The following is a 26,124-nucleotide window of genomic DNA, read 5'->3' on the forward strand; positions in this document are numbered from 1 at the left end:
TGTGCCCACCACCGAGCCAGGCAGGGTGGGAGTTAGGGTATGTTTCTCTCCTTCTCTTTAAAATGTTGCTGTGTTTCTGTTCTTTGAAGCAAAAGGTACGAGAGATGCCTCGATTTCCACCACTCGAAGCTGCCACTCTGCCAGGTTTCCAAAAGTCACCCGCTGTGACCAAGGCTGGCCTGTCGCACCCCTAGCACAGGGAACACCAAAATCCAGCATTCCTTGTAACAACCCAGCAGCCAGGAGCGGACAATGCCAGTTCCAGAATAGTGAATCCAGTCCTCACTTTGGGAAATGAGGACACGTGTGTGTCACAACCACGCACCACGCTGAGGAGCCATGTTCAACACCAGACCTTCCAGTCCAAACCAGTACTAGCACCCACTTGCTAACGTTACCCAGCATTACTGCTGGGATAAAACACTGGGATGAGTCAATCTGACACAGATCACTTGATTTGACACTGAATATCACTGGATATAGAGCTCAGAGAATGCACATACCTGTATCACAGCAATACAGTAGAACATTTCCTTCAGAGAAATTTCCTCTGCAGGGGGAGGAGCACTCCAAGCTGGTTACCTCCTGCCCCTCCTTTCCAGGACGGATAGGGGATGTTCTCCACATCAATGTTCTCCACATTAATGACAGATTTTTCCAGTGCTCCCTTTCATTTTTTTACAATCAGACTTCAAGTTGCTCAGGTATCAAAATGCAGCTTTTCAAGCTGGATCCCAGCATTCACCAAGGGTTGGCTGCAACTTAGGAAGGTGAAGAACCAACAACCCCCAACCCATGGCCATACATCAGCGTGCCAGGGAAGTGCCTCACACTGTCAGCCCAGAGCTTCAGAATGGAAACTTTGGTGCTTTTTGAGCTGCTGCTCTAAAACATGTTCTCACGTCCATGCAACACCCCAGCATCCCAGTTCATTGTAGCCGTGAATATTTGTTTTTCAAAGCAATTCAAAAGCGGTGGAGAGGCAACGGCCTGGGTCTTCTCCCACCTCAGCCCTTGCACCACTGCACACCACCAGAGAGGTCATTGCAGTGTGCCATCCCTGGTCTCCTTTTCTCCTTTCTTGTTTGCTCAGGACACAGCCAAGTGCAAGGACTATCTCTTCCACTGTCTACACATTATGCGGTGTGAGGACTCGTTTAATCTACAGCATTTAGGAACTAATCCTATGGAACGGAAATACGAGCCAAACATGCTCTGCTTACCCAAACTCGATTAGCTGTGAATTGGAAGAGACTATATTTAAAATAACAGGACCATTAAAAAAGACTGGAGATCTGTAAGGATGTTTACATGCCTGCTAGCTTGTTTTTAGAATTCCAGAGTTGCATCTTTCCGTGCCCACTGCATGTGAAGGAGGTAGCTGCATCTTATCTTCACGTAGTATCTGCTGCTGGATCTTCTGGCCTAAACGATTTTCATTCTCATGTAACATAGCACATTAACGCTCAAGGGAAGGAACCAATTTCATCCCCCAACTCAATAAAACACGGACAATGGGATCACGAGTCCCATCACACAGGTATCGATAGAACCCAACTCTGGTTTAAACAGGAGGGGAGAGGGAGGCAGCTGCCTCTTACAAAACTGGGAAATTGCCAAGGAATTACTTTTCTGTCCCTCAGATAGTATAAAATTCACTGCCGCTCTTCCCTCCATCTTACTCCAGTGATGCCCACAGCCCTCTTTTTTTCCTGTGTACTGCTACAGAGAAAGTCACCAGGCGTAACAGCATTTGCTGTTACCTAAAAAACACAACACTTGCAATTTTTAGCTTATAGGTGATGACAGTAACGGAGTACACAAGGCAAACCAGCTGAAACTCCCCGAACCAGTATAAACACACTCTGCCACTTAAAATGAGTTCAAACAGCTCCGTCCCAGCAGCGTTCGTGGTGGGTGAGGTAGGACCTGCCCCCCCACAGTCCCCCCTTCAGCAGGACCACCTGCCCGGGGCGGCTCCGGTGGCAGGGATGCCGAGGCAAACCTGGGGCAGGTTTTGCCCAGCGATGCTGACTATGCTCCTAGTATGCTACTACAGATGACAGTATGCTTCTACAGGTGACAGTATACAGAGTAGCTTTATCCCCTCTAAAGGATCTCTTTTATAAAGCAGTCACAACCTGACAGTCATGCTACTTAAACTTTACTGCTCTAGTTAGAGGTAGAATGTGGGGAGAGCTTAAAGAGATATAACTGGACAGGCCTGTTTTAATTGTTCCCACTAGACCTGTGCTCTGTGACCTTGGACATCTACAGAGCCATAAATATGAGCTCTGATTGCCGTTCCCATAGTGACTGGCAGGATGAGCACACTGGAGGGTGGGCTAGGACTGCTTCAAGCAGGCAAGCAGCAACTGGAAATGATTAACTTCAGAAGCTCTGGGGACACTAATGTCACTGCAGGCCAGCCAACCTGGAAGACAAACATTGCTGGGCACTGCAAAAATGATTTTTCTATTTGCTTTCCGCTGAGAGAGTGAACTAGGCTACTCTATAGGCACTATGCTTGGCAAATGAGACCGCGAGCTCTTCCGAGGCGAATTCACCGGTCCTTTCTGCTGCTGGAGATGTCAAAGCTACAGGCAGGGCCTGTCACATTTGTGCTGTGCACACTGACTGTTGGGGAACAGAACACCAGCCCTTGAGCTCAGTTAGACCTGCAGAGCAGGTACGGCTGATGCACGCAGAACATTCCTACCTGGAGCAACGCACAGTGTGGGAGGCTTAAATCATTCCATGCAAAGCTGCCAGGCGCCCGGGCTCTCCTTCTTCCAGTCCCAAAGCCAGTGTGGCTAATTCCACAGTGCAGCAAGGGCTGTCACAGGGTTTGGTGTGGAAATGGGAGACCTCTGTCATCCCACTCCAAAAGGGTAAGGACCCGGTGGATGCACCTGTGGAGAGGGATGCAGCTGGTCCTGTGACTGTGCCATCCAGCTCTCACTGTGCTCTCTGCTGCGAATACAGAAATAGAATTCAAATAGCTCTAAACTCTCCTGTTTCAGCGTAAGAAGTGGTAGGGTTCCAGGAAAAAAGAGACACATGCTGGTGGCCTGAGTATATATAAAAGCAGCTCAGGAATATTTATATTAGCAGAACACACCGCAGGAAAAGCTGAGCTGTGCTAATGGCAAAGCTGCCAGGATATTTCTGAGTGACTTGTTCAATAGCATGGCATGGTGTGCTCACTGCCTGCCCATCCACATGCAGCTTCATTAAATCCCCAGCGATCAGGGCCTTACACATCACAGAATAAGGGAATTCACACATAGTCACATCTAGCATCGCCCGCAGATCACTCAAAGTTCTCCCTCAAAAACACAACAGCCTCACCGACTCCAGGAGTATATGAAAGTTTGGAACTGAAAATCTCTGTTCTACCATCCAGGATAAATCAGTAATTATTCAGAAAAGTGATGCTGAATCTACCTGTCCATACACTCTGTACACTATCCAAAGCCTCCAATTCACATATATTAAACTCTTCAGACTTCTGTACTGTGGTAACTTCAACGCCAAAGAACAAGTGCAAAGCATCACTTCTCCCTTACTACATGTAGCACTTTTATATATATCTGCATAGGTTTGTTAAAAAAACATGGTAATTCTGACATGTTTTGAAGTCACGATTATATGGTCTTTTATGAGCAGAAGTTTAGTGGCACACCGCGGGCAGACACGATCCTGTGCTCCTGTGATAACTGATCATCCTGGTCTCCTCTCTATGCCTCTAGTCTTTCACTGAAAGTAGATTCCATAATTTTTCAAGTAGCTGAGTCAGATTTGCAAAGTCTGCACATTCTTATAGTGACCACAAGCACTTAAAGCAGCAGCTATTTTTTTTCTAAGTTTGGTTCCTCTTTTTTTTTTTTTCTTTTTCTTCCCCCCCCCCCCAATAGAAAATGCCAGAATTCTCCAACATTCTTTTTTAAAATGACCAGCCCATGACCCCCTGACATTTATACAGTATGGATCATCATACTCTGAAAAATCAAGAATTATAAAAAATTAATCTCTCAGGTGCTCAAATGTCTTCAGTTACTTTTGGAAAAACTGACTAATAATAATTATTGCCTGCTCTGCTTCATTGTTAATCCCTCTTTCAGAAAGTGCACTTCTTGAACTGTAGAAAATGACACTTTTAAGAAGAATGTCGCATTTTTTCTGACTGCAGCAAACCATATGGAGAGTAGCTGACAGGTCCTGATGGATAACACATATACTAGCAGCTTCCCTGAATACTTATCTCTGAAAAGAAGGAAGCTCTGCAGAAGTGGCTTGGATGGCTCCATAAATCAATGCCACACCGTTAATTCCTGACAGCTACTAAAAATTAAGGGACGGTCAATTTTAAGGCTTAGTCCTGCAATCGTCTTGCAATTGTTCTTTCGAGAGAGCCATAATCTCCATTTGGGGAGCAAGAGAGCCATTATATGCATGTATTCGGTGGCTCCGCTGAAATTTCAGCCTAGCTCTTGAAGGCTAATTTTGCTATTCATCACTCTAAGTAAAAGCGCAGCCAAAGCTGTTGCTTTTGTTTATATCAATTTTTTTGGGGTCTTGTTTTCTCCCTTTTTTTCCCTGGAAATTCAAATGAAGAAAAGCATTTCGTTTGTTGTAGAACCATTCAGTCCCCCCGGCAGGTTAGCCAGTACTGCAACCTACCGCAGCCTGGACTAGGAAAGCCAGACACTAACGAAATTGTATGTGCTTTGCTTTACTTAGAAACAGAGAACTGGCATCCAGCTAGAGGAAAGCTTCCTCAAAGAGATGATTATGAAACCAACACTCGCTTTGGTATTGCACAGACATTTTGACATACTGCGTGAGTCAGAGAAACACTCCTAATGTGCATCTGAGCACCTCTGCCTGCAGAACTCCCATTGCATTGACACCAATTCCCCTTTGAAGTCACATCAGTCCACAAGGTATGATGCAACATCATTGAAAACGTACATGCATTTATTAGAGGTTACAGCATAAAATATGCAGGCACCTTGAAATATATGTCAGACTGTGATGGCAGGCGGAGTGACTTGAACATATGTCAGAGGTTTATGATGAACTCTAAAGTGTCTTCATTTAAGAGGCAGCATGCTTTTTTATAGGCATCCTTTATTGCTTGATTTATTCCTTCTATCTGTAACTAACCTCTAGACTCACAGATTTAGACTCCTGGTGTGATGTTGCTTGAATGCCATGCACCTCAGAGCTCTGCAAAATGTTCTGACAAATTCATTGCTTGGTCCTCTCTCACCATTCAGAACAATGCCAGCGGATGCAGAGATTAAACAATACCCCACTGCTCAGCTGAGAACCCATAAAATCAACCTGTTTGGTGGGTGTTTTAGAAAATTTGTTACATGCTAAGCAGGAAAGAGCAGGAAAGGACTAGGAGAGATTTAATGTCCCATTTTCCACTCCCTTTAGCAGTACTGTCCTTGCTGTTTTCAGAAAGACTTTTTTTTTTTTTTTTTTTTTTTTTGCAAAGAATTAGGCATGAACTGATGGTGGGGATAAGAAACTGAGCCTAAGTGAATGACAAATTACTCACATCCTGACACAATCAGTTTGATCCCATATAGCAAAACCTGAGCATTTAGGGAAGTACACAGGGCATAGATGGGCCAAGTCCCACGCTAAGGCAGCTGCCGGATCCCAGGGCTGAATTCAGGACCTGGGCTGTTTCCAGCTGCGCAGCTCATGCAGAAACAGGTACAGTGTGTTTGCAAGAAGACCTCATTAACTTGAAGCACATTATACAGAAGTGATTAAGGAACATAATGTGCCGTGTAAGGCCATCATAACCTCATGACTTCATGGGAACTTTTTTTGAATGAAGGCAAAACGTTGCCTACAGGATTTAGCCTATTCATACTAAACACCAAAACCGCAGCGGTATTCCCGCGTTACCAAAGCTTCTGTACTTCAAAAAGTACTAGAGAATTAAGCCGATGCCTGCAGTATGATATTACACCTAAAGGTGTGGATTTGGTGAGGAGCAGAATTGCACTGCCCAAATCTCCTGGCACCGTATGGATGCGACTGGCACTTTCTACCATGCTCCCAGCATCGCTCCTTCTGCCCCAGGGGAACAAGAACTGATTACCTGGTATTGAGAGGTTCGGAGGTTTTAGATAGAAATGAACAGCAATTACGAAGGCCTGTACCCTAAAACAGTCAGAAACACAATTTCTGTAATTAGTTAGAAGTTATAAAGTGTATAGAAAAAAAGCCTGTTAAAGCCTAGTAGTTTTTAAGCCAGGGAACTCTGGGTCTCAACCCCTGGCTGAAAGCTCAAGACCTTTTCGCAAGTTTCTTGGTGCTTTCCAGGTGATCCTTCTGGCAGCACCCGAGTATCCAAAATGAGATTCTTCAGGTTTGTAAAAAAAAGCTTCCATCTTTAGACAGAGCTCCTCAGCTGATTCTTGTAAGATACCCTGTTTTTCTAAAGAGACTTTTATAGCAATATGAATTTATTACAAAACATTTCACATGCGCACATTTTCAATCATACCTTATGGCTCATAAGAGAGAGAATTTAATTTCGGAAACCTTAAGAAGCAATAATAATGTTTAACCTCTGGCATTGCATGAGAAGATACTGCATATTTTCTATCAAAACGAACAGCTCTAATAACCTCCCATTAATATCCATTTATATTTATTACTCCTTCATTAAAGTTAAGACACCAAATCCTTAATAAAAAAAATTAAATTGACATTTTACTTTACTTCTTTCTCTGTCTTTTAAAATGTTAATACTTAAGGAAGTGGACAGGACATGACATATTTTTATCACTGCCACGCAGTTCAGCACTAGCAGCATAAACCCTTTGTGTCTTGCTTTTTGCCCTTATTATACCAAATATAAGTAGATTTTCCCTGAGTTCACTGGCAGGGAACACCTCCTTACAGCAGCACATCCCCTCATTATCCAGCCCTCTCAGCTGTTCTCCAGCTCACCAGGAGGCCATTTCTCCCCTGCTTTACAATCTCTTTTATGATCCTTGATGGCCCAAGTTGGGGTGGTGGTGGTGTCGGTTTACTTTCTTGCTTGATTCCCCTGTGTCTCTTTATCCCACGTCCTCAGCCAGCCTTCTCACAACCGTCCTTAATGACACGAAACCAGGCAAAGAGGGAGAGAATGTGTTTTTCTTTGTGTATCGTGAAAAGCAAGAGGTAACTCACGAACCGAGGTCAACAGAGAATTGCAGCTGAATTTCAGCTGGCGAAACAGCTGCCAGGAGGGTCCCGAGAGCCCAACACCCATTTCTGTCAGCCTAACCCGAGAAAAGCTCCTCTCCTTCTGCAGCTACTGCCTACACCCTGGGAAATGCGCTCCTCTCTGGAGAATCCAGCTGGATTTCTGAATGTGTTTTCCAGGCTTCCTTGGAGTCACTCACCTGCTTTTTGGTTATTACTCCGTTGCAATCACGTTTCTGCTTCCTCGTCTCCTGCATGGCCCCAAAGCCACACAAACACTGTGGGAAACACTTGCTTATAAGTTTGGCTTCCCCTGCCCGAGGACACAACGTCCCTGTGCAGCTGAAGTAAAACACGGCGTTACTTGGCTTGCCAGCAAAGCCGTGCGTATGTATTGCGGGATGTATAGCAGCCACCTCTGCTGACGGATGAAACGGTGGCTGCCACCTTGCCTTTCAAACCAGCAATGCTCCACCTTTAATACGGTACTTTCTCATGTGTGGCTTCAAAAAAATGCTGCTTTTTCAGTGAGTCGCTCCAATGCCAACTCAGCTGGGAACCAGAGCAGGGGACCACCAGCTTCAGGAGTGTCAGCGGAATCTGGGGACGAGGCAGCGAAGTCCATGGGCTCTTAGCTTTATTAAGGCAGAGAAGAGAAAGAGGAATCACCTGCCAGCTTCTGCCTGCACAAGTAGCTTCTGCATTTCCATTTCCTTCCTTCACAGGACAAGAGCGTGCACAAGGTGCAGGATGGGTCACTGGCCATCTCCAGGCCAGCGCTGCTGAGCCTCCTCACTGCTGAGCCCAGAAAGAACCCGGCAGCACACAGCTAATGCTCACACTAATAAGATGCTATTATCATTCTAGATGAAGTAGAGACCAGGGGAGCAACTATGGGTTGTGTAGGGGTCCCCAAAGCGGGACGCAGGCTGGACTGAGGAGTCACGTTTAGAAAGGGGTTCTCACGAGCCACACGCTGCCTCTGCATGGAGAGGCAGCGCCGAGGTCCAAACACCATTCCAGAGCAGGGAATGGCAATTCCTTTGTTATGAACTCAGCAAAGCTATTTGGTTGGAAACCATTATTATTCAAAATAGCCTCAGGTGCCACAATAACCCATGAGATAAATCCCTACTGCAAAATACACATGAGGAGTAGAGCAGCAGCAGCCACCGCACATTTAAAAAAAAAATAAAAATCAATTCAAGACATGAGGAAACGACATAGCTACTCCTGTTTGGCCTAGAGAAAACAACTCTATTCCACATGAAACAAAATTCAGAATAAAGATTCTGTAGGCACAGTGAATATTTATGATTTTTCTTAGTAAGTATACAAAACACTGCTTTCAAAGAGATGCCATTATAGTTATGGACGCATTTCCCTCCTTTCCCTAATCGAGTTATGCAACAGCTATTGATTCCAGACTCCAGACTAAAGTACAATTACTGTATTTGTAAAAGTGTCCTTTTCAATCACAGGGGACTTGCATAGCTCCAAGCACCTCACTCACACTAAATAATAAGTATTATTGCCTTGATACAGCCAAACCCTCCGGCATCAGCAGGAACGCCAGTAGGAAACAAAACCCCGAGGAACTCCTCACTGGGGCAGCAAAGCGTCTGAACTGTCCTTCCCTATTCTGCACCAGGTTAACGAGAAGTCCATGTTAAACGCTTGGTTTTAAGGAAGCTGGTTTGGAAGCGCTGCTCTGCCGCAGGCGAAACCCCGGCTGCGGTTCCCGTGCTGGGCTCTGCACAGGTCCTTTCTTAAAAGCAGGTACCAAGTGCTGAGTAAGGCAAAGATTATTTTGCCTGCTTTGCTCTTCAGTTTGGGTTTTAGAAATGTGAGATACACAGCTGGAGAGAAGTATAAAGGGATAGAGAGAAATATTCAAGAAAACAGTGTATTTTTCTACCCAAAAGCAAACACGGTGCTCAGTGGATTACACTCCTCTCATTTCTTTAAGATAAGAACAGTGTTCAAAGGAAAATCTTCTCTTCTCAAAATTCAGTCATTCTGAAGATGATTACATCCTAAATATCACAGTATTTGCAAAGGATTGGGATAACAGCGATAGGTGGGTAAGGTGCTTTCCTTGCCCCCTTTCTATTTACTTCTGTATTTCGGGCTCAATATCCTTGGTACAAACAGCTCTATCTCAAGTAGCAATGTTACAATAAAACAATACTTTCTGAGTCTCTCTCAGAGCATTACAAACGCTGAATCCCAGATCCGCACACCAACTGGTCCATGTTGCAGCATCTCCCAGCTGCCCCACGTAACAGCAGCACCAGCCAGACGCCGCTGCATGGCAAACGTGTTGCCCAACTCGCACTGAAACAAATGCTGGTTTGCCTGCCCCTCTCTCTGGGTAGCTGTCTAATGATTGCTTTTAGGATGCTTATGGCTGCACTTAGTCAATAACCTGCAGATCCTGCTACGGTTGACACCCCAAAAGTGGTCCTTAATGCCTCTAAACCAGGTATTTCTCCCAGGGCACAACCAGTGAGGTATGTGCCTCCAGAACATGGTAGCTCTCCTTAATCATTATCAAAATCATTATCAAAATCTAAATGAAAGGCAACATTTTCTATAAACATCTGCACTCTAGAGGCTAAAGGGTATTTTCATAATTTTCTCTAAGAGCTTACAAAAAATACCACCTCAGGGAGCAGACTAACTTACCAGACAGATACATCATGTTGTGTCACCACATCCTTTCAGTCAGCGCATAGTCAATATTCTGTATTATATGAATAACTAATTAGTTTTGCAACTTGTTTCCACAGATGTCATTGCAAAATCTATCTGAGGAATGTCATCTGCACTTGAGAGAAGGACAAGCATTGTAATTAAGTATTAAGCCATTTCACCAGTGTGAGTCTGCCATGGAGTGTGAAATGGCTATAACTCACATTTTTAAGACCTCGCATTTATTAGCATCTATTTCCTACTCAAGGTTAGCGGCGGGCTGCACAGAGAGTTAAAAAAAGCCAAAAAGCTCACATTTTTGTTATTCAAATGGATACAGATGCATGTCTGACGGTACCGATTGGTCACACCGATAGGGTTTCTCCCAAGTCCCAGAGGACTTCTGGCTCAAACACCTTTGTGAACAGCACTCGAAGGTTAGATGAATGCTCTGATTACAGAGCAAGCGACATTCTGCTGTTGAAAGCTAATGACAATCCTGGCGCGATGCACCGAGGCAGGATACAGATCTTGTATCGAAGATAATTCAATCTGAGATAACAGTCAGGATTGACGATTAATATCTCCCAGAAAAAAGCTTTGTTTGCATTAGGGAACCCCTACAGAATAAATGCAGAAAGAGAATAATAAAACAGGCTGTTGTATTTTATTCAGGGCCCAGGAAAAGTTAAAGTGGTCCCTGTCTGGAGCCATTGCTCCAGCTGCAATTAGGCTGCTTAATTATATACAGAAGAAGAGGAGCCTTGTGTATCATCCCGCCAACCACAAATGAGAGGGATACTTCCACTGCGCTCTATCCCATAAGCTGTGACATTTGGCAGCGATCTCCTTTAGAAATCTGCCCATGACTCCCTTACTCCCACTCCTGTTTCCACATGGAGGCCACGCCGCTCTGGTGGAACAAGCACCGCTCCGGCACCCACGGGTCCCCGCAGCACAGGGGACACAAGCACACCCGGGGAGAGCCCCGTGCCCCACGGCAGGCTGCTCCACCACCAGTTCTGACTGCTTCCACCACCAGTTCTGACTGCTCCACCACCAGTTCTGACTGCTTCCACCACCAGTTCTGACGGCTCCACCACCAGTTCTGACTGCTCCACCACCAGTTCTGACTGCTTCCACCACCAGTTCTGACTGCTCCACCACCAGTTCTGACTGCTTCCACCACCAGTTCTGACTGCTTCCACCACCAGTTCTGACTGCTCCACCACCAGTTCTGACGGCTCCACCACCAGTTCCGACTGCTTCCACCACCAGTTCTGACGGCTCCACCACCAGTTCCGACTGCTTCCACCACCAGTTCCGACGGCTCCACCACCAGTTCCGACTGCTCTGCCTGTTTCCTCTGGCTTGAACCAATCTCAGTTTTTATTTCAGCAATACACTGTGTTCAGAACACCTTCATGCCAAGGTCCCCTTCCTGCCAGGCCTGCTTTCACCATCCATTAGCCCTCTTTGAAGAGGCTCTGCCTGTCGATGGACAGACGCCGTTAGCAGCACTGTGAACGGGGCAGGGCCATGATTTATCCAGCCGGGATAAATCAGCAAAGCTCTGTCAACACCTCTGCCATCTCCCTGGCCTGTGCCTCCTGAGCATCTCATCCAAATCTGGGCTTCACCTGCTAAAAACAGTTAAGGAAAGGACACTAAGAGCTAGACCCTGCCTTTCTGGTGCTGGGTGTGAACGAGATGAAGGCCATTAAGAGAAGATCTGCTGGGTAACGAAAGGGAACAGCAACCCCCTCTCCCCCTTTTTGCAATAGAAGTATTTTAAGAGATGGAAAGCCCCAGCAATCAACTGCCTCCTTAACTCCAAGCCTTAAATCCAACGGTATAAATAGATCTTAATACACTGCCCAAAAGAAGCCTATGGAAAGACCACCTTTGATGTGGGAGGGCTGGGGCTTGTCTTCTATAATAGAGACAATTAACAGGCAGCAGCTTTGAAGGGATGTCAACAGGAGGGAAGGCTACAGCAGAGTGGCTGCGGCTGTGAAATCACCGTGAATTCTGCTCCCAGAAAGCTTCCCCCAACAGCAAGCATTTCAGGAAGCCTTAGCTGTCACAGGGAAATTGTTAGAGCAGACGTGGTCTCCTAGGTTAGAAAATGGAGAGTGACGAGGACCTCTGCCATTTTAAAGAAACTCATCAAAGTCCACTTAAATTAGCTGTAATTTAGAAACCAGGAACCTGTGTTCTTCCGTTTCAGTTGTACACTAATAGGTATGTGTTGACTTTAGTGGAGATGGTCATATAAACCCGTATGAAAATAGTTATATTTGTTACTATGCAGAAAGTAAAGCTCATCCCAAGGCAAAAGTCTGTTGTGTTTTAAACTGGTAGGACTAGCGAAATTATTTGGATTGCACTGGTATAACAGAGAAATAATTTCATCCTTTCTGGTAAATCAATCAGAAAATGACACCAGCTAGATACAGGGCTACACTGGCCATTTTCCCCTTGCTGACACCTCACAGGGATCCCAAAGCGTTTGCTGTAGAAAGAACAGTGGTTCAGTATCACACACTAGTCTTTACAAATTATTTCCATTTCTTACCAATTACTTCCTCTTTCATACCATTCATTTTTTTTGCATTTCCTCTATTTTTTTGTTCCCTTAATCTTTATTAATGTAATGGGGTTTAGACAGAAACATTATTTGTGTTTGTACTTACTGAAAATGTCTCTGCTGCCTTGTGAAACACAGCTAAGAGAAACCTTAATTTGATAAGAATTATTGTTTTGCAAAATGAGTATTGTTACATTAGCTGAGCACTGTATTTAAATTGCTTTTTGTTACAATAGGTCTCACTTGGACTATTTGGATAGTTCAGTGTACACGGTAAGGTAAAATTGCACTAATAAAATCAAGCTGCTAGTACATTTCATCTGCCATTTGGTACTTCCAGTGCTTCATAATTAACTTTGGTCAAAAATTACCCCTTCAAGCCCAAGGGATTAATTCTCCCTTAACTATATTTGTGCAGTACAGGAAAAACAGTCATCCCTTGGTTTCCTGGCCTTGGATGAGCGGTTTACTGCATTTTTAACCCACAATAATTGTGGATGAATTCCAGGTGTGTGCTTGCCCCTTGTGGCGTGAATTTCATGCTGTCTGATTTCTTTTTATTTAACTCTGGGGACAGAAATGCCCTAAACCAGGTTTCCATGCTCTGGGTGCCCCTGCCCAGGATGCCCTGGACACCGGGGAGGTACTTGCGTAGCTCTGAGCCTCAGGACCAGGATGGATGCTCTAACACGGCACCCCTCCGGCGTACACCCTCCCAGCTCCCAGCACTTAGCAGCTGAACAGTATCCTCCTGGTATTTTTTCTTATATTGGGATCACCCACTTTTTAATTCCCTCCCCTCTAACTACTTCCCTTTTCCCTTGCTCATTGGTTAGGCTAGACTTTATCCCTCACCTCGGAAGAGTGCTGATCTTGTGTTTGTCGGACAACTTCTGTTAGCCTCCTTGGCGTGTATTTGCCTTTTGAAAGAAGATAAATAGAGAAAGGCAGGGGATTCCTGCCAGTGTCAAGGAGAGGCTCTCGAGACAGGCTATTGACAAGCTACTTGGGTGCTACTAAAATAATCCCAGTGAGAAAAGGTCATCCTGAATTCAACTTATCTACACAGGCAATCACATTATCATATGTCAAAGACACTGACTTGCAACAAACAGAGCCAATGCAGATGAGTATAAATATTTCAGTGTCCAAACAAATCTCCCAAGCTCTCCTCCCAAACTTTTTTTGGGGATGATACTGGACGGCAATATTAAATGTTCCAAGAATTTGAAAATAATTTGAATTTGTTTGCTTCCCTTTTTACTGTTTTTGACCAGTTTAGAACCCAGTGAACAACTACCAAAACGTTCAGGAGTCTAAAATTACTTTACATAAGTAAAACCATGGAAATGTTTACAGAAGCACACCAAATAGTCTTTCAATCATTGCTAGTTCTTAGGTCATTATGAAAGAATATTCTAGATCCCAAAGAGGAAACATGAAACATTAACTACAGCCTGCACTAAACATAAACAAGACATTTAGGAGCTCTGGCATTCCTAGTACAATTGGTACTGAGTAGGATTGTTTTAGGATATGTGAGTCCGCAGCACGGGAGAGCACCTCCTGAGAAGACTCAGCAGCGAAGTCCAGACCTGGCTCAAAGAAGCACCAAACCAGTTCTCGCTGCCTTGTGATGGGCTTAGCACGCAAGGAGAAAGCTGTGGCCACATTGCCACCTGAATTTTCCCCATCTACATCACTGCAGACAGAAGTGTTTTAAAAAGGGCTCTCTGAAAAGAGGGCCACGCTTTTCTGTGACCACCTTGTAGAGCAGCCGGTTAATAATAAATGCATTAGGCTACATGAACTGAGGACCATTCGTCAGCTAAACGGGGACAGAAAGTCTGTTGAGAATGTGCGTGCTGTCGCTTGGAGCATGTCAGTCTTTGTGACACATGGGCATGACTGAAGGCCTTTGGGAGATGGGAGGAAAAGCAAGCAAGGAAGAGAGATGATGGGCATGATAGCGCTGCTGCCTGCCTTGCGGGGGAAATCGGTCTGTCTGTTAAGGAGAGGACGAAGGGAAAGAAGACATCAGATGGTCTGACTCCCAGTGGTGACAGGAGCAGTTGGACTCCTCTCTTTCCGACAGCGACAGCCACTGTCACCTTATTTTGAAGTGTCCTAATGAAAAAGCGGGAGTCAGTACGGTACTGAAAAGAGCAAACTAATGGTACCCATTTGGTCTAGAAAGGGTGATGGAGGTCGGTAGTAGCTGGCGACAGCCTACAGGAGCTGAATGTGCACTTTCCCACCCCGAGAACTTCAGCCAAAGGAGGAAAGAAAGTCTGCACTATTTATTATAGGAAAAGGTCTTTCAGAATCACGCCAGCTACTGAGTGCGTGTGTGCAGCGCTGCCTCCCTAGCACTGCACGGCAGCTCAGGACCCACAGGCTGACACCTCATTCAGCCCCATTTCACTGCAGAATCCTTTTGAATAGGCCAAAAGGACACCTTACAAACATACTCTGCTATCAAAACAGGACGGTACCAAAAAATGTCCCCCCAGAGTAAGATTATTTTATTTATTAACTCTGTACTGCACCCAAAAGGCACCATTTTACCTAAGAAGCAGCCAGTGCTCCAACACGTGGAGAGGAGAGAGAGATGGATGGTTCTTGGTTTGGGGAGGAAAAAGAGCATTTGCTCTTGGGAAACCTTGCTTTCTCTACACAGTGCTGCCATTGCCTCTCTTCTTCTCAGGGCGACGGAAAAAAACATTTATTTTTGCCAAGATAAAATTTTCAGAAGCACACAAAATGTTTTGGGACCCCACGGGACTTTTTTTTTTTTTTTTTTTTCCAAGGTAAATCCTATTGAGTGATTTTCCCTTAAGAAAAAAGAAAAAGAATAAAACCCCACCAGATTTTTACGGGATTTTTTCCACCCAGTCCACTAATTTGAAAGGAAGTCAGTTATCTAACAGCCCTCTACATAAAACAAGTGAAATAACAACATGAATTTTAAGCAGATCAAACATACTGAACCAACCCCTTGCATGGATATTGCCATTAATTCATTTCAATTTCATTTAGCTTAATTCTCTTCAGAACAGACGCATACTCAATCAGATTAAGGCCATTTTAATTCACATTTGTCCCCTCTAATATGACAACCTACACTTATTTGGATTAAATTCCCTTCCCATGTTTAGAAAAGTCCTAAGTAACCACACACACGGACCTACGTCTTGCATCTCTTTTGCACTGCTGAAAATGGGACCTGGTTTTGTACGTTTCTTAGATGCTATTGGATATTTTAACCATTATCTTGCCTTTTTTTGTTTCTTTCCTCCCTCCCCCTCAAAAAAAAAAAAAGTTAGTAAATATGGGCTGTGTCAGAAAGCCTGTGTCACCTGAACCTCACCTACAAACCCACCCACCCGCCGCTTCATTTGCCTGGAGAAACAGAGGGTACCTGTGCTGTGCATCACTGCTCCCTGCCCTCCTGGGGCTTCTCCCACCACTGCAGACCCCAGCGCTGCCCTGGCAGCTGCATGTCAGGCTGAGCAAAGACCCTCTTTGTTTAAAGGACGTATACCGAGGTTGGGAAAACCGTAAGGCAGGGTTAAAGTCACTGCATGGAGGAAGAGAACAGGCTTCTATAACAAACTGAATCAGACCACCACTGCACTGGTTGCCTGACATATGGTCCCCGGAGTGCAAAATGGGAACAATTAAGAGTGTTTACAGAGAGAAACGGAAAGATCTAGACAGACCCAAGGGAAGGTAGCCAGGATATTCTTTATCTTCCACGGTGATCTAGCTGGGCTATAACTATCCCCCGTATCAGAGTACAGAGAGTTAATGAGAGGTCCTCTCCCATCTTGGTGCATCTGCAGTAAATTTGCAGCGCTCGTGCACAGCTTCAGCTGCCTGAAGATTGCTTCAGCCCCGGCAGTTTCCAGGAATGGAAAGTCTGCAACCCAACACCTAAGGACAAGATGTCCTTCTGGAGATTTTTTCCCAGCTTTTTTTCTCACTCTCTCTTTTCCTAAGGACCAACAATTAAAGCACTGATGGCAAACCCCTTCAGCGTTCTTGGTCAGAAGATATCAGAACATTCAGTCAATAATTTATTAGGCCACATGATAAGGCTCTTTTCAGAGACTAGTCATCCAAAGTAACCTGTAGTGGCACACTTTTTTTTAATTTTTTTTTTTAAATAAATATAATGCCCAGCATTAGCTTGAGGGCAAAGCTGGTTCTCAGGAGCTGTGCTGTTTATACCCTCCTGATGTACTGCTGTCAGTAAGCAGCATCTCTGCGCCTGTCAGCAGCTACATGCATGTGCAGCTAGACCCTGTTGTAGGTCAGGGCGGGTTTGCATTTCTGCAAGACAGGTAATGCTGGAGAGCATTATCCTTTTGCCTGCTGCTACTCCCTGCGATTCAGCACAGACTTCAGTATCTCCCTGCACAATCAGGAAAATATTTCTTTTTTTTTTTTTCAAATGCTAAGCCCAGGGTACACAGAGCATGTTACAGAGAAGAAACGATGCTCTCATTACCCATGATTGCCTTTAGCTTGGTCATATTATATGTAAACATGGCAGTCCCTTCTCTTCCGAGGCATCCTCTTGGTGATGCCTTCCGAAGTGAATCCCCAAGCTTTTATGCAAAAGCAAAACTGATGCCCAGCAGCACACACAAATCCAACAAGGCTCCACTGAGTTACCGTTAAACCATATTCCAAAGTTTACCTTAGTTCCTTGAAGGGGTCTGCCCTGACATTGGGAGTTTCTATAGATTTAGGGAACACTGTGCCTTCTGCTCCTGAAATCACAAAACAAAACAGAAGACAAATTGTAAACATTATAAGCTGTTATCAGGGGAGTGATTGTCAAATCATACCTAGGTGCAATTTAACCCATTGCCTGACTCCATTTCTTTCTTGCACACATCCCTTCTGTCCCCAGGAAAAGCCAGACCTTGATCATCTGAAATCGGTTGCTTTGATTACAACTGGGATTTGCCTGTAAACGGCACTTCTGGCTGTAAAAGCAGCTGCTTGCACCCTGACTGTGGGAACTTTGTCGACCCAACTGATGCAGGGAGCTTGGAAAAGATACCCCCATGGCCACCAGGCATCTAATCCAGCTATGTCCCTCAGTAATGAACCTGGATGCATGTCATGGTGCCTTTCTTTTTTTTTTTTTTTTTTTTCCTTGTGGGCTCTGAGAGATACTCAAAGGAGAAAACCAAATTTTGGCTTGACCACTGCAAACGTCTCACTGGTCAGGCTGTGCTCCCGCCTGGGGAAAAGGAGGGAGGTGTCCACCAGATGAAATGCAGCACAAGCAGGCAGCAGACCCTGCCCTAGTCCCAGACCAGCCACCAGTTTGAGGTGTGACCCAGAAGTCATTTAACTTCTGCTCATTTTCCCCTGCTCTTAGAGATGGTGGGGAAGGCAGCACCGTCCCCATTTGGTGACTGTTTTCAGATCGCCAGCTGTAAACTGCTAGGTAGTACAAACAGCCTTCCTAAGTTTCAGGCCACCGCAGTCCTCTTCTGTGGCCACCTGCACAGCCCAGGCTGGGCCACTTCACCCGGCCATCCCTGCACTATTTGGTCCATATTTATGCCTGAGCCACGCTGTGTCTCTCTAGAAGACGTGCTCTCCCCATATCACTATTTCAAGCCAAAGGCAGCCTGTGCCATCCTCTGGTAAGCCTTTCCAGTATTTATTCTAATTAAAAAATCTTAATCTAATCTGAATTGGTCTCACTTCAGCTTTCAGCCACTAAATCTTCTCGTGTCCTCACATGCCAGCCAATTTGCCCTGCATGAGCAGACTCTCCACCTTCTGCAGATAGTTACCAGCAGTGATCCAACGACCTCAACCTCTTCTGATTCTCTGAATAGCTCAGGCTTTCTGAATCATTCACTGTGAAGCAGATTTTCTGGATTTCTCATTGCTCTTTTCTGAACCCATTCCACTTTTAAAATACCCTGTTGGGACACAGGTGTCCCCAAGTGCTGTCACTGGCGCTCTATGCTGCAGAACATCATATTCTCGCTCCCATTGAAATTTCCAATTAAAACACAGTTAAGAACGACACTAACTGCCTTACACACAGCAGAGCACTCAAAATTAACGTTCATGTTCTCTAATATATAGCTGCCTACCCAGTGAGCAAGTATGACCTCTATTCTTAAATTTAGACATGTGGTCTTGCGTTCAGATACCCTGTGAATGATTAGTCATTCATTACCTGTAGTCATCACAGCAATTTCAGTGCCAGCATGCAAACAGCACCAGTGGCAGTTTTTTATTTCCTTTGGTTTTTCTTTTATACTGCTATTGGTGCAAACTACAGATCCTGATCACACCTTTTACATATTCTGTTTGAGATCTCTCTTAACACGTGCTATTATAATTGTTATCTCTGTGCAGTCTGGAAGTCACCACTACAGAATAAGAAAAGCTTCTGAGATGATGTAAAACATGTTAATGCGACATCCTTCTGTAACTTCTGCTACAACTGAGAAACACCTGCGGCTTCAGTAAGACTGCACTTTCTTTGCATTGAAATAAATTAACCAAGCCGTCCCACTGTGTTAAAGAAAAAAATCAGAATGAAAACAAGCGCTCTAACCTTTGTCAAAAAACACACCTCCTTTTTAACCTAGAGAAAAACAAAGTAATCTCAAAGATGATAAAAGCAGTCTAAAGTTTGAGGGCTTATACTTGAGAATTGAAATTGATCCTATGGCATTAATACAGATATTTAGCTCTTAACTTTACTATAAGCCTTCATCGTTACCAGCTGTCAAAAGCAGCTGTAACTTGCCAGTCATGAAGGTTATTATCACCAGATCTGTCCTCTCTCAACAGTTTGCAAATGATTTAAGTCTCTGCTTATCCACACAATTGCCTTGGCTATCAGCTTCGCAATGAAACTTAGCAAAAGACGCAGCCTGCACGTATCTGTGTAACAGAACAATGACTTTGCAGCAGAGGAAGATGAGGAAGCGGAGCTGGAGAGGTGCACACAGATAGTCTTGTACCCTTTCCACCTGTATTGTTTAAATGGTGACTTTACGCTGGTAGTTCTAATCCATTTTTACACACTTGAGCAGCTACTTAAGTTATGCAAACCCCAAAATAACCATCTGCACGTAACCAGAAATGTCTGCAGGATACGGAGAAACTTTAGCATATTTCTAATGACTTGAGTTTTGTAGGCTTTCATCATTTAATTTAAATGCAGCAACCATCTTTGGAAACAAAGGCAGAGAAGACTCCAATGCAGCCATTTCAGGAAGGCTGAAAATAAAATAGCCTGCCGTTCTTTCCTTCACCTCCTTGATTTCCTTTCCCTACACACAGTTCTTAAACCTTCTTTTCCTGTCTCCTTCATTCCCAGATCCACGAAAGAGTCCCTTATGCACTAGGAACAGGAATGAGATTACCAAATCCTTCTTCTTCTCTCCTTTGATACAAGTTAGAAGTGAACGCTACTTGCCTTGATAAGGCTTCCTGCCTTGACAATATCGTTTCTTATGATTCTGTTTTAAGAACACAAAATCTCCCAAAGGGCCACCTGTCCCTGTCACTGAGTAGGACGTCAGCCACGAGGGGATGCTGAGGGACCGGGACTGAGACATCCCTCCCTTGACTCTGGCTGTCAGCTGAGGGACTCCTTGAGCTGGCAGTGCCACCCAGCCACCGGAGAGACACTGATAAGCTTTCCTCGCCTCACCTAATTATCATTTTAAGTGTCCCCATCTCTGTGTCAGGGGGCTCACAGATGAATAAAATACTCCGGAGGAGTTCTTCCTTTGGTTTCAACCTGATGATTTCACTGGATGCTTCTTCTGACTTGGACTGTGAAAACCAGTAAATAGCCATCCTCTTCTTTCTGTGTTACTGGAAATTTTAGAGACTTGGAATGTGCCCGCTCCCACCAGTCCTCTCCTCTACGCGGAAGGGTGTAGGTCTCTGCCGGGGGGAGCGGCAGCTCCTGCAGTGCCTCCCAAGGGAAACAACAGCTTTGGACAAATGCAACTGGACATTTGTGTCAAGGTCTGGCTCTTGGCCGCTCTGGAAGTCCCCAGCCAGGCTGTGATAGCATCCATGTTTGGCAAAAAAACAAGGGAAGTTTGAGGGAAATGTGCTGTTGACACTGAATTGGGCTATTCTGGCCCTGCAGAGGAGAACTGGGATGTCATGGAGAAACAAATATTTGACCTCAGGGAACGGAAGAAGAGAGAGAGGATGAAATGATAAAATATAAAGTCCAAGGTCATGTGCTTAGAAAAGTAGTAAAAATTTCTTCTCTGTGTCGGATGCTTCCAGGACAGAAACGCCCCTGGACAAAGCTTGAGGGCCACTCATGATTCATGGCAGTGGGACAGGGCCAAAAGGAAGGCAAATGTGACGTTAAACCGAAAGGCAAGAGGCAAGTCTAACAGGAACATGGAAAAAAAAAATCACATTATTTTAAGAACCATCAAGGAATCCTTGAACTATTATGCAGCCCCCAGCTCATCCTCAGCGAGGAAAGCGTGCAGAGAGGAAACACTGCCATGACTGCACAAAGAGGAAAAGTCCATCCTACAAAAGAATACTGGAAGGACTTGGCTTTTTAGCTTAGCAGCATGATGGCTAAGGAAGGATACAAATGCTGTGTATAAATACATTAGGAGGATAAATAACATGAAGGAAAAAGAACTACTGGCTCTAGGCCTATGTTGGCATGACAGCAAGCGGCAATAAACTGGCCCCAAATATATTTGGGAAGAAAAGTAAGTGTTTTCTAGCCAAAAGAGAAGGAAAAATGGAAGCAGCTTTTCAGTTACTTGGGACAGACAATGTAACAGATTTGACAGATTCATGACTATAAGATGTGGCGTCTCAAAAACAGGAGACAAGATCTGCAGGACCAGAAAGTGCCTTCTAGTCTTGCACTCCCCTAGTCTTATTTTCACTGTCCTCTGAGGAATGATGGGTTTTGGCAAATGATATTGATGTACAGCTCTAAGAGTTCAAGAATTCGCTGCTACAATCCCCCTTCTCAATCAAAGCTGCTATATCCCCCTTCTCTCTTTACTGAGTATAAAGGAAACTTAAATTAAATTTATTATTGTACAACACAGCTTCTGCTTCCCAAATTACCTGTTATTAAAACATTTGCTATCTACCATGAAAAAAGGTATAATACAAAATTTCTATTTTATTGCAAAGTACTGAAAATATTTTTTTTCCCCATCTTACAAGACTCTCTGCTGCTGCTAAAGGTAACTTATCTGCAAACAGCCAAACACAGTTGGGAGAAAACAATCATATAATTTGTGTTTAAACATACTATACTGTACATCCCTAGGCGATACATTATTCTTTCTCACAGTATTATATCAGAGCGACTTCTATTAAAAGCCATACCTACTGATTCCCTCTTCTGACACCGTGTAATTTACCACCGATAAATGTTCATAAACAGTTTGACTGAAAAATCCATAAAGCCATTTCAGCTTTATTTTAAGTTCCATTTAATGTCCCTCAAAAATGATTTCATCAATGTGTTTCCATTAGCTGGTTCTCTGCCCAATAACTTAATTCCACACATCAGTCAGGAACTTATAAAGCATATGACAGGATCTACCTAAAATGTTTTGAATCACCATAAAGATTCACTCAGAGTGGGATTCCGTGCCCCCCCACCCCCTTCCAGTTTATAAGGTGTGGAAGCACAAATGTCAAAGACCCCAATATGTGTTCACTTCATGCAAGAACAAAAGCCAAGAGTCCTATGGCAAGGGAACATTTACAGGTCAACTTTGGGGTTTGGGGATCTTTTTTTTTTTTTTTTTTTTGGTTTCTTTTTCTTCTTTAAGACTCAGAAGAAAGACTGCATGAGGACAGCTCTGCCAAATAAGAGTTTGCATTTTCTGTGGCACTAGTAGTTTCTTAGAAGCCTACTGCCACATCCAGGAGACAAGCCTGGTTGCCGTTTGGACCACTGCAAGTGAGTTGCTGGAGCAACACCCAGCTTCTAGACCTCCTCTCACCTCCCTCTTCCCATTCTGCACCTGCCACGGGAGCCTCCAGTGCCACTGGGCTGTTGGACCTCATGAACAGCTCCAGCTCCTGCACAGGAAGGCACTGTCCATCCTCGCTGCAGAGCAACCTGTCCTCACGGCTTCCAACGTGGAAAGCAAGAAAACCAGCCAACGCACTGGGCTTCTGGCAATCACCTTGCTCTACAACATGAATCCGAGACTTAGCATAAAACAAGGCGTTTTTAAATCCTGGTTTCACATTGAAACAAAGCAGAAGCATCATGTTCTGTGTGTGCATGTCGGTCTGCCAGTCTCCTGTTGAACTGTGCCTTCTGAAGCGTTCACCCTCTTCTTCCAAATGGGGAGCTGATTGATCAATCTCATGAGCTTTGTGAGAAAAGACCAAGAGATTACTAACACCCCACCAAGGCAAGGGCTCTGGCGTGAGCTCAACGCTGGCTGGATGCCAGCAACTCCACAGGGGAGAGAGGAGTTACAAATGCCCCAAGAAGAGAGGAAACGGCAGCTGGAACGTGCATCTTCTTAACCAGCGACAAATCCAGCCAGAGGAAAGTGGACATCAACAGCCCAGCGTGCCCTGCTGCTTCTTGCTTTTCCTGCGTGCACCTGAGCTGCACAGAACTGTCCTGGCACCTTCCTTGGTGCAAAGGCAAGGGCCGTCCCTGCTCCCACTGCGCTCCAGCCACCCTGGCAAGGTACTGATCACTCTGCACAAAACTTGCTCGAGGCTTCTACCGCTATCAGCTGGATGGGAGAGAAGAAGAGCTCAAATGCAATGCAATGAGAGGTATTTTTAGACTAATGATTGATGCTCCTGCTGTCAAGGGTAGGTGGCAATCAGCTGAACAGCACTTGGGGGGGAACAGAACGTGAAAGAGAGAAATCAGGTTTCCGCTCAAGTGCAGATGCACCTAGTTAGTTATTCCCCACTTTCCTTTTTCTTTTCGTCCTAGACAACGTATTTCTTTCCCACTCTTTGTTTTCTTTCAGTAATAATTCCAGACCCACAGTACACCTTTAGTGTTGTGTATCACTGGTTTATAATGAAATTGGAGTCTGAGAGCCCTGTGACAAACTTGGTGATTAAGCTGGCTTAACAGTGTCTGCTCTTCAGCGCTTTGCCTTAACGTAGTACTGTGCACGTACTGAGGGGAGAAGGAGAAGGATCTGCTATGATTTTTTTCTAGCTGAAGTCAAGAGGCAATGTACAGCGTGCTGGTGATCTCCATAAACTACCTCTATTCCCACTGTTATTGATCAGGACACATTCAGCAATTTGTTAATGAAAACACCCATCTGAGAAGGTTCTCTCCTCTGCAGGTCTCATCAGGGTAATATGTGACAGGCTCCGAAAGGTGTCTGTGCAAACAGATGTCCAGGAAATAAATCCAATACAATACAGGTAGAAATGATTTGTGCCTGCTTCTTTTAATTCCTAGCTTTAAAAGCCTTATTCATCCTTAATTTATGCTTTTAAATGGATGAACATAGCAATTGCTGTTGCTCCCCTTGAATCCCATCAAATCTGAAATCAATAAGGGCTCCATTTCAGGGCCCAACAATAACAGCCTGGCTAGGTTAAGCCAGCACACTGAACAAAAGCCATAAAGCTTCATTCATGTTTCTTTCTAGGATACCATAAAAATAGTTCATTGCAAAGGTCTATCTATCTGCTTGCCTTCGTTGTCAAAGCGTTGGGGAGTTGTTCTTTTAAGGGCAATCTATGTAATGAAATCACGTGCAGGTGATGATAGTAAAAATGTAATATAATTTGTTTAGATGCTTTTCAATGTTGGTCTTGGCACTGTACGCACACAGGGAGTGAGTCAGCCCTTCGGCACTGGGCTGTGGTTGAGCGAGACCAGCCGGGAACTCCTTGTGACTCCAGCACTGCCAGCTCTGCTGGCTGGAGGAGAAGCAGTTATCTGACTCATTGTCCCAAGGCACAAATGGAGCTTGGTTTTAAGGTAGAAAACTTGCAAACAACAAGATGAACCACAAGCTCTAAGATGAGCATGTGGGTCATTAGTGATGGATGTGTCTGTGGACACACATCGACCTTCAACAGCCTAGCTTCAGTGGTTGAATGTCTGAGAAAGGTAAGAACAGAAAAGAACAGAAGGGCTCCCATCCAAACTGAGAAAGACATACAAAGAAAGGTTGCTGCAGCTTATGCTGACCTCTAGATATTTCCTTCTCGACTAGTTTTGGGGTCCCTCAACACTTTTTCTGCAGCTCAATGATAGCAATGTCATCACTGAATTCCTTTGAAGCTCTTCTTGGCATTCTGGTGCAAAGTTGCAAAGAAACTCAGGGAAGCACCTGAAGCAGGAATACACAGTGGAAATTCATCAAGTAGAATATTATGTGAGCTTCAAACGGATCAGGTTGTGAAGGCCGAGGAAGACACTTAGGAAATAAAACATAAATCTGCCACACTTTTAAACTTGATTTCAGTGTTTGGTAAGTATACGGTATGCTTCTTTCATAATCCTTGTGACATTTAATCAATATTAATCTGATGGTGGATGATTCTTCTTTTTCCTTAAACAGCATTAAGGCAACGCAATCTGAACACACATTTCAGCCTGGACTCGAAGCCTATAGACTTTACATAAATGCGATCCTTTTTGCCTGCAATGTACTCTGAAGTAAAAGCAAACACAAGGAAAACTTCTCAGTATATCTCCCTCCCGACACACATTGTCCTCTCCGACAAAAGACATTTACAATCTGGGTAAGCGGATTTCAAAAAAGGAGGGCAATGTTAGTTGGATTTACCATTAAAAAGGAATGGACAACAGCGTCCACATCTATTGTCCTCAAGGAAGCAAAGCAGCCAGAAATATTCACTCAACAATTGTAGGTTTGTTCAAGATCTGACCATTTTAATTTCTTCCCTTATAGAATGGGACAAAAACTTTATTTGGAAGAAAGCACCCAAAAATCCCATTCCAACCTCTGGGGGAAAAAAACCCATCCAATTTAATCAAGTATTTTTTTTTAAATAGAGTTTTTAAATTCTTTGTCACTGCTGATTACAGATTAAATAATTTTTGACACCTGACTTTTACATTGAAACAGCAATAACACAATTCCTAACTGAGAGCAAATTTCCTTGTGGCTTTAATCACTGAGAAGAATCATCTTCTCCCTTCCTCCCCCTTAATTTTGCTAAAGATAATTTTTTTTCCCCAGCATCACAGCTCTGCAGCGAGTGCAAAGAAATGTGACGAAACTCCGCTGCCATGACTGAAGGCTACAGACAGCGGAGGCTGTTCCCAGTCTTGCTAGTGCCAGTGCTAAAACCTGGTATCTTCATTTGCCAGCCTATTTCCCTACTTTCCTTGGTTTATGCTCTGTCCTTTTACCGCAGCACCAATGACTACATGACAGCCTGGCAATTGCTGCAGGACTGCATTAGTGTTACCGCTTAATTACCTATAGGGAGTGCGCAGCGAATATTCGTAGCCGCTTCCTAAAGAAGTTCATACATCCCCAGCAAAAGGTCAAATGCCTGTCCCAGCCTCGTGAGCAGCGCCGTCGTGGCACGCTTTGCTCTTGCCGAGAACACAAAAGGGAGCTCTG

The 26,124-nt window shown here is 44.4% G+C and overlaps 1 protein-coding gene across 4 annotated transcripts in view; it reads right to left on the minus strand.

The window, feature by feature from the left end:
• The window catches only part of SGCD (sarcoglycan delta), a 355,601-nt gene that overhangs the window by 16,242 nt on the left and 313,235 nt on the right, over positions 1-26,124 (minus strand). For all 4 annotated transcript variants that reach the window (XM_080398161.1, XM_080398163.1, XM_080398162.1 and 1 more), the window contains one exon: positions 17,214-17,286. In XM_080398161.1, coding sequence (XP_080254287.1) covers positions 17,214-17,286 — 73 coding nt within the window. The remainder of the gene's footprint in view (positions 1-17,213; positions 17,287-26,124) is intronic.

Source organism: Falco punctatus (assembly GCF_963210335.1).
Source record: "Falco punctatus genome assembly, chromosome: 8".
In the NCBI taxonomy this organism is placed as follows: Eukaryota; Metazoa; Chordata; class Aves; order Falconiformes; family Falconidae; genus Falco; species Falco punctatus.